Consider the following 9,837-nt stretch of genomic DNA (forward strand, 5'->3'; position numbering starts at 1 on the left):
TACTTATCATTCTTCTTCTTCTTCGTTCCCCCTCATATTTTCTTCATACTTGAATGTCTAGTTGGTGAAGGAACGTCGTTGTCTTCCTCAGCTCTGTCAAGGGCCTATTCTGCAGATAAGATCATGTGGTACCGGGCCAGAAATCCTCTCTTGCTGTTGCATACGTTGGGCAAGTCTATGAAGTATATGATGAGCATTTTCTGCTCCTTCACCACAATTATCACGCATGTTTGTTTCTCCTATTTTGAAAATCCTGTGCATGTGGTATTTCAGGCGACTGGGGCCTGCCTGATCGTTGTCTAAAGAATTTGACGTAGTGTTTTCTATTTAAAATATTAATTGGGTCACTTTCATTAAAGATTAGATGTGTCTTGTACCATCTTGTTGGCGTTTGTATGGGCCTCCAGCGATGATTGACTTGATTTCGACAACTTCATAAAAGTTTTCATCTTGTGTCTCCTCTGATTCCATTCCATTTTAGCAAAAGTATCTGGTATTTTATTTTCTATGGTGTCGCAGTGACTGATCAAATATGTGTTTGTTAGGCGTTTGAAGTGATCAAAGCCATAAAGCATTTGTCAAGTCAAAAAAATTTTTTAAATTGCAAAATTTTAAAGCGTTCTTTTAAAATCAGATAGATCTACCCATAAAACATTAAGTAAAACATTTAGTTGTGATTTAAACTATTTACAAACTGACTGGCCGATTTTTGAAAATAAAATCATACAATACAAAATTATTAACCAGGTTTTTTTTTTAGATCTCATATAATGTATATAATTATTTTCTAACAATTTGTCAACCAAACTCTTTACATTCACAGTTTCTTCCGATAGTCACCTATACACATACATCTTTTATTTTTAGTATGCGAGACAGTAAAATACGGACAGTCTTCAAACGCCAATTCAATCAAACCCGTTCACCTTGACTGACGATATAAATTTCCCTTCCTTTTCAATTTCCCTCGCCATCCATGGTCTTGAAATGAAAATAATGAAATTTCCGGTTAACCGGAAGATTCTAACAAAGCTTTTAAATCACAGCTCGACAGCATAGATAGAAAGAGTAATGGAATTTTCAATATAGATCAAGTCAAGGCTTTTACATTGACTGGTTGACATTATAAATTTTACAGTTGATATGTCGCTATTTTATATATGACATATGACACAAATTCTTAATTTGTTTAAAAACCTTAAACGACCCACTTAATCTATAGGAAAACAGATATGAGGAAACTGTTGAGCTTTAATGAAACTGTTAAGCTTTAATAAGTAAGATAAATTATTTAGTTTTGACGTTTCGGGTTGGCCCTTTATCATAATGAATGCTTTTTCACGTGAAAAATAAGAACGAATCGATAATGTTTTGGAGACAAAATGAATATTAAAAAAGCTACAAGGTATTGATTGATATATGAACACCGTCGACAAGGAGATGTCAAGACTACACAGTTGGGTATAGAGGGTGGACAAATAAGTTTTTCAACAGAAAACGTCAATCTAATAGTTGGATTAAACACGGTCGAATGAAAGTCACATTAAGGTAGGTAGTAGTAATGTGGTGGTAGAAGGAATGATGTTATAATAACTATTTTCGCCGTCAACATCATTATCAAAATCCACAAAATCCCTTTATGTTCTACAACCATTAATTTCTCAACAATTATAGAACGAATTTTGCTAAATATATCAGATCTTGACAACTAAACAATAGCTTCATCACATTCTTTCTATCTTTTTTCAGATTTTTATGAAGCTCCGACTGCGGCTGAACTAACGAATATATGGAGGATTTCAACAACAAAAAATCGACATAACTTTCTCTAATAAATTCAACTTCATCCCCACTCCATAAAACCTCAACTAAGAGATTTGCCGCTTTATTCAATTTCATTTGGATAACGACTCAGACGTCCTTGTAATTTTTCTTGGTTTTTAGTGCTTATTTTCCCTGTCAAAACTGACAGACAAGAAGATTAATAATTCGTTGTTGGATCAAAACGAGGAACCTGTGTACATTGGTTCGTCTGTCATGTAAATAGATTTATAGATGTCCTTTCATTATCTCAAACCCACTGACAGGAATAATTACGCTATGAAGTATGGAGTGGATGAAACAAATGGAAGAGGATTAAGGAAACGAGATATATAATATCTTAGAGTATAGCAAATGAGCCACCTGAAAGGAATTATGGCAAAACGTGAAGTAGAAATGAAATCTTTTGGTTATGAGAATTTGAAGTTAAAATAAGGAGAATGACTGCTAGAAAACGTATTGATATGTATTTAATTCATACATTCGGATGATAACTAGAATAGGATGCCATGAATTTTACGATCCTTCTAGCGAATGTTACCAACATTAACTCAACGGTGGACAGTAATATGACGTCTTCTGTGATCCGCATGAACCTCTCGCCTCAGGGAGAATCGGAGACCACCCAGTTTACCACTGAAGTCTCCAAAGAGCCATGTGATGAGGCTTTATCATCTCAAACTCCTTCGGCGGTGAAATTGCCTGGGTCACTCGATGCTTTATTATACATCGTCATCGTTTTGATGTTCTATGCCTTCAGTATTGTCATACTCATGGTGAAATACATCAGAAGAGAACGAGAGGAAGCCAGTCTTCGTAACTACTACCACGAATTTGTATCACGTGATAAATTCAGGTCCGCGCAGTATAAAAATCATCAATGTACGAGACGAATGTTTACAAGGACGAATGGGGACGGGGATGCTGACACGATCACTTCTATTGAGAGTGAAACAGGAAAGCCGTGGACTTGTAGAAAAAAAAGGAGCCAACCACAGACTACGGTCAAAAATGGAAATACATTTTCCAAACTCCGTCTTGACTGTGATGATGAGGATCTTAGTCCAAAAGATAGAAGGTTTACATTTCTTGGAGCGAAGAACCAATTTTGTAAAAGTAGTCATTTTGGAAATCCGTTCTGTAACAAACAGCTCTGCTCCAAATGTGTTTCGGACAATGTACCAACCATTGACTGGGACGATGAAATTGGGTCAAATGCTTCTAAAGTGTCAAAGGATGTTATTGAGGTAAAACTTCATCCTTCGGTTGAGGCAATTTCACCACAGCGATGTAGGTTGTTGGGAGGGTGTGAGAATTTCAATTACCAAGAGCGATACAATGCAAGGATGGCCGCCTTAGATAACTTGTTTTTTCCAATCATAGAGAGTGACTTGGAAAACGACTGTGGCGTCAATCAGGAAACTACAAAGGGTGTAAAAAAGAATAATGAACAATGTGATGAAACGCATACCGTTAAGCGAGAATCTTCTTTTGACGACCCAGTCATAGTTTCTTCGTGTTCCTTGGAAGTGTCCGAACTTCTTGCCAATATGCCTCCCTTAGGGATATGTAACAGTGCCAGTAACGACATGGATACTTTAGATGGTCTTTCCAATTTAGAAAGTGAAACAGAAAACCAGTCTCTATTAAATTATTCCTCGAGCCTTTGGCACTACAATGATATCGATATCCGTCCATCCAGTAGAAAAAGCGGCGCGGGCAAGTCGTTGGGAGTCAGCGGAACAGAAAGAAGTGATAAATTGTCTGATCGATCTTCCCTTCTCTCTTGCAGTTTGTCATTTGAAGACGGTGGTACAAAGAGTGTCACTTCTCTGCCTTTTAATCCCATTAATCTGTTACCACTAGAAAATGTAAATGAAAATACAAACTCTAAAAATTTTGACTTTTTCAAAGACAATAATAAGCTATCTCTTTCATCCTCGTTCTCGTTTTCTGAAAAGGATCGTGACAAGGAAATGGTGCGCCTTCTCAATGATATTAATTTGTTGGCTGATGAATCAGGAGTGTTTAAAAACCTCAAATATTTTTTGCGAGGATTTTACAAATCTGATACCGAAGAAGCCACAGAGACATCAAATCTCTTACCTAAAGAAACGTATTTTGGCCCGGGTAGTCCGAAAAGCATGAAGGGAAAGGAATTTAGTCCCATGAATGGGTCAAACGGTGATATTCTATCAGTTCCTTCCACAGAGGATTGTCTCTATTCGGACGACGTAGTTAATTCCTTAGGCAGTCATTGGGCGTATGCCTATGACGCGGATGATGGAATTATATCAGATACAGACAGATCGTCCAGCTTCGGGGATTACTGTATGGGTGATACAACAGATTCTCAAGCCATCGACCTTAGCAAGCCACTGAGTAGACGAGACATTGATGATGACGTCAGAGACGGACTAAGTAAAGCATTTGTAGGGTTAACCAACTCAAGTTTGGATGATTTTCCACTGCAAAGGAAAGCAAACCCAATGTTGGCCGGGTATGGGCCTGCAAGAAAAGAAACAAAAGTGTGATAAATTAATAAATCAAATTCACGGAAATACTTGATGCTACTCCGTCTGGGGGAAAAGTATAACTAGCAATCACAATGCTCGTGTGGGAAAACAAGATTATGAAATTTTAAACAGTGTGCCCCAAACACAATATCTCTTAAAGGTTACTTACACAAAAGGCTAAATTCTGAGATTGGAAAACACAATACTGGCTGGATTATGTATGAAATATTGATGATCCATTACTGTTTCAACAAGCCGTGTTGTTCTGTTCCTGTGTTTGTCGACATCTGGTGAGAGAATTGGAAGTGGTTAAAAAAAAAGGAAATATTGCACAACTATTTCTAGGAATGGGAACGTCGGGCTGGGATTGAAAAGTGCGAGGGTAGAAAAGAAAGAAGAGAGATAGAGAGAAAAATAATTATTGTATGGAAGGTTTGATGGAAAGGAATTGAGAAATTAAAAGAGATAGACGGGGAAGACAGAAGATAATTTTCATACTATTAACGAGTGCATTTGAAAAAAAATGTCTTTTTATTCCCATCTCTGCTCCGTTTGCACAGGGACGTTGTGTCCTTGTTGTTTTTGTCCCCCCCCCCCCCCCCAAAAAAAAGGACAAAAATAAAAGGTAAATAAAAAACGTTTAGAGCCACACTATCCATAGTGCCGGAATTTAACTTTATCTTGTTTTCTGTCGAAAAAAGTGTAATATCGCCTTATAGACACCAGGTCTCATCATACACGTAAAGTGCTGCCGTTGGCTTAAGGTCCCTTGTAATGCGCATTGAGCACATTTAGTGGAGATTGCTCTGTATTAAAGTTCAAGTTTTTTAAAAATTATCAATTAACGCTCTGTTTATTAGCTCAATTATGCTGACTGGAATTGCCTGGCTGGGAAACTTTGCACATCAATCAGCAGGTGGTCAGTCGAATAAATATTCATGCAGGGGGCAGGACTATGAGCTTTAGTTGTCATTACCAATGAATACTGCTACTCTGCTGCCCTGATACTTACTACCTTCCAACTTTGTGGCATACTAGGGTGTCATAACATGAATATTACCCGCAATCTGCACATTAATTTAGCACATTTTAACAGACTAAAATAGACTAAACTCCCTATGCTTCGAAATGCGTAATTTTCCTTAGCAATCAGTATGAAACTACAATTATATTTCTTATATTTAAAGGGCGCCTTTTTGTATCAACGATTTTAAAATATTCGTTCATTGCCCTTAACTAAACACTCATTCACACCAGAGTTGAATGGAATGATATGTGTGAAGGACCCAGATAATGACATAATTCCAGGTGCAAAATTTTGTAATCATTGTCACCCATCCGGTCTCTGAGCATGCTTAACACCGCTTGATTTTTATTACAAAACCGGACCCTGGACTGTTGGGTCATTGACACCATTCTCATTCTATCGCGTTATAAGAAAACGACATTGGTCCATAGGAAGTACGCAGGTGAAGAATATAAAAAAAGGAGTGGATATTTATCACTATATAAAATTAAAATTGTGATCTATTGCCTAAACTGCTACATTTTATGTAGGGATAAAATGGATGCTGAAAACTGAATATACTCGTACAATGGAATTTACAGGGGCAGCGTGCTCCTGCGGTAGGTCTTTGCTTCATACCTGAAAGGTACCGTTTCGATCACCCGCAACTGCGCTGTGTGGCCTTGAGCAAGTCACCTCGCCTTAGCTCAATTTGCGGTGCTGCACTGCGGCTGATGCCTGGGTTATTCCAGCCTTCCCTTGGAATAGACCCTAGAGACAAATTTCCCCTATTGGCTGAATAAAGAGGATTTATTTTTTATCTTATTTTTATATATGAAACCTTGGCAAAATTGTTATAAGTTTAATTAAGCCGTGCGGCTATGTGGTCTAGCGGTATGACACTCGCTTTCGGATCGGAAGGTCCTGGGTTTGCACCTCGCTCGGCGCATAGTTGAGCCCTTGGAAAAGGCTCTTTACTCACATTCTCCCACCGTACTCAGGTGTAAAAATGAGTATCTGGCCGTTAACAGCGTTGTCTTTGTCGGAAAAAATTGCAATATCGCCTAATGTCTTTACAGAATTTTTCTTTACGCCGGCATAATACCCGGTTGAGGCGATGGGTCACAAATGACAATATTATTGAAAACGTGGATTTTTCAAGGTTTTTATTCATTTTGCAAAATCAGTATTTGTCACACGACCAAATAGACATTCGAATCCAGTCTCTTTCCACTTCATGGCTTTTAAGCCATTTTTATATATAGGCCTTGTATTAAATTAACGCCTCACCGCCCTAAAGTCTTAGAGAAGGGCAATTGAAAAATCAGCCTACATATCTAAAGTATACTGATTAAACGGTTTTTTTTTTTCTTTTTGGTTTCTTTAAAATTTACTATTTTTTTATTTGGAAGAAGGGGGGGGGGGGGGGGGGTAAACCAGAGGTTTAACCTCTGATTTGTCGACTTTTAACAAAACTTTAAATGACTTTTTTTTTCAAAATTGAAGATAGAGACCATGGAGATTTTTCTGTATTACCATCACTGCAGAAATTATTTCAAAGAGTAATGCATTTTCACGTATAAGTACAAAGAGAAAAGAGATGAGAGAAGAAGTGAAGAATATTAAGATAAATGAATGAATGAATGAATGAAAAATAATGCATTTGAGAAATTCGTTTCGATCATGTAAAAATATATCGGAGAAGAAATAGCTCATATTTTAATATTTTATGACATTTCGCATGAATGGAAATTTTTGCTCACTAAATGGTCATGATTAAGCATTGAGTATTAGATATGTTCTGTGTCTGATTTTAAGTTTTCACAAAATGATGAATTGTCAATATGGGAATTGAATATGGAGGAAAGCTATCTTTAATACCTGTGTCAAATGCTGTGTCAAAACAATGTGACAAATGCTCACAAGCTGGAACCGTACTAGAAGGCATGTATTCATTGTAGCTTTGGTACGGAGTCACAAAATTATAATCATGTGACCCAGACACGTCAGAAGGGCAACAAATCAAGGCGGCTGATAACCACAAAAAAGTGTAACACATGCCGTCCACCGTAAATATATCATAAACTATTACTGCTGTATTATCAGTTACCTAATTAAAAAGATTATGTGTGAACCATAACCTGCCTACTCGCTGAATCGGGTGGCCTTCCAGTCACTAATCGCAGTGTTTGGATACAGCAAATAATGAAATTGTACTGTAACACCGCATGCGTTTTCAACTCATTTGTTTTAAAAAATATGTGAAAAGTGTTCAGAATCTGGAGGACCCAAAATGTTGGCTGATCGGCGTGTATTCAGGACACCTTTAGAACAAGCTAGGCAACCGAGTGAATTAGTCCCACAGTTTACAAGCATTAATCACATTACACTGGTGGAGAACATGCAAAGATTTCTGGTAGAGAAAGGTGTATTACGCTCAGGCACTTATTTATTTTATTCATCATACTATTGTGGAGTTTAAGATTGATCGAGACGAATCTTTTGAGCTATCAACGATCAAAAGTGGTCCAGTAAATAAGTCTGTGGGTGCACACAAATTAATCTGCCAACCCTTATTCACTTGAAAAAAAAATATGGACTGGAATTTGACGTGGACACAGTAAAGACAGGGATTGCATTATCACACTTGACAATATTTATATATTTCAACAACTTCTATTAAAACTGCGACTAATGATTTTGATCTGTGTGACTCATTGATCTGGGTAACAGGCATGTTCTGAAGTTGGCTATGGTTCGGACCCATTTTGACGTGCACAGCGTTGTATACCAGAGCCACATCATCGGAGAGTTGTTTCTTTTTAATATTGTATACAAATCACATGAATCTTTTTTAAAGTCTTTTTTGTTGTTGTTGCAAGTTATGAGATGCGACATGCAGCGTGTGGTGTGAATGGTATAGGAACTAAAAATGAAAATAATGAAAGTAATACATATAATATATTGTTGTATTACAATGTATTCATTTAGTGAATCAAAGTACATTAAGGGAGTTTGATTAAAACATCGAAGAACTGAGGTGGCTACATTGTTGTATGGTTTTAAGTCGCATTGCATTCTTCTACAATAAACCTACTTAAAGATCTGCTTTCTTTCACAACAAATTCGTAGATCTACGAATGTTTGGCTCTAGCTCTAACCGAACTACTCAAACATGTTTGATCCAAAATGACTTCTTGTGATGGAAGTGTTGATGTCAGAGATATCTATCAAGTATTTTGAAATGTTATTTAAATCTGCTGAGATCAAATTGTCAATTTATAAAATACGTAACAAAAAGGAAAAACAAGTGTTTTCTCCTATGATCTACAAATTCTCAAAATTGAAAGTGGCAGGTCTAATACAAATATACTATTTTTGTACTGTACATAATACTCATCAAGCAAGTTGTAAAAACCAGAATTGATGATTGATATTTAATAACCAAAGTCTTGTGTGTATCTGAATATGTATATCGATAGTTATTTACTGGAACAATAGATTTAGATGGAGTGTGAAAAAATTAACGTAATGATTACTGAAAATGTAATTATTCTTTTCTAAAGTGAAAATCCACAATACTTCCATAAAATTTTGAATAAAGATCCATATACGAGTTTTAATGGTTTTTCTTTCAAGGTGTGTTGATTTTAAATTAAGGTAAATATATCTTTATTTAATTACTTTTTACCACTGCTACTGCTACTGCTACTACTACTACTACTACTACTACTACTACTACTACTACTACTACTACTACTACTACTACTATTACTTCTACTGCTACTACTACTGCTACTACAACAACAACAACAACAACTACTACTACTACTACTACTACTACTACTACTACTACTACTACTACTACTACTACTACTACTACTACTAATGTTGTTACTGCATTTTCGAGAAAGAAGTAAAACATATTAAGAATGACTTAAACCCAAAATGTTATTGAAAACTTGCAACAATGATGTATTTGGTGTTTTTTTGACCAAGGGGTCTAAATATGTCAATTTTACTCTATTAATTTTTTGAATTACGTCATTCCAAAAAATGTCCAAAACATTTTGAACGTATGAATCCTGACTTATAGCAGTGTGCTCTCTCGGTGTATGGAAAAAAATATTTCCGTGCTGAATATGAGAGAGAAAGAGCGGTTGATATTGTGGTTAACCAAAACGAAGATAATGATATACCGGAACATGAGTAGAAGGACAATAGTACCAGATATCTGGATCGATCTCAATAACAAAAAAATAAATAGACATGGACAGTGGAAGAGAGAGACTTGGTGAAGAGAGTTGGATTAGGCGAGATGCTGGACGATCGATAGAAGAGTTGATGTTGAAATGTAAATCGTAAGATGGAGGCAATAACACAAAATGATAAGAATTACATGGTTTGTTGGGGTGAATAGAAATTCTCTCTCTCTCTCTCTATCTCTCTCTCTATCTCTCTCTCTATCTCTCTCTCTATCTCTCTCTCTCTATC

General features: G+C 36.4%; 1 protein-coding gene across 1 annotated transcript in view; it reads left to right on the top strand.

Annotated features, from left to right (window-relative positions):
• LOC144962774 (uncharacterized) overlaps positions 1-8,966 on the top strand; it is a 46,614-nt gene extending 37,648 nt beyond the window's left edge. Inside the window, exon 2 of the mRNA XM_078896014.1 lies at positions 1,750-8,966. Coding sequence (XP_078752140.1) covers positions 2,331-4,355 — 2,025 coding nt within the window. The 5' untranslated portion in view covers positions 1,750-2,330 and the 3' untranslated portion in view covers positions 4,356-8,966. The remainder of the gene's footprint in view (positions 1-1,749) is intronic.
• The last annotated feature ends 871 nt before the right edge of the window (positions 8,967-9,837 follow it).

Source organism: Berghia stephanieae, chromosome 1, assembly GCF_034508935.2.
Source record: "Berghia stephanieae isolate SIO BIC M18660-M18661 chromosome 1, UCSD_Bste_1.3, whole genome shotgun sequence".
Taxonomy (NCBI): domain Eukaryota; kingdom Metazoa; phylum Mollusca; class Gastropoda; order Nudibranchia; family Aeolidiidae; genus Berghia; species Berghia stephanieae.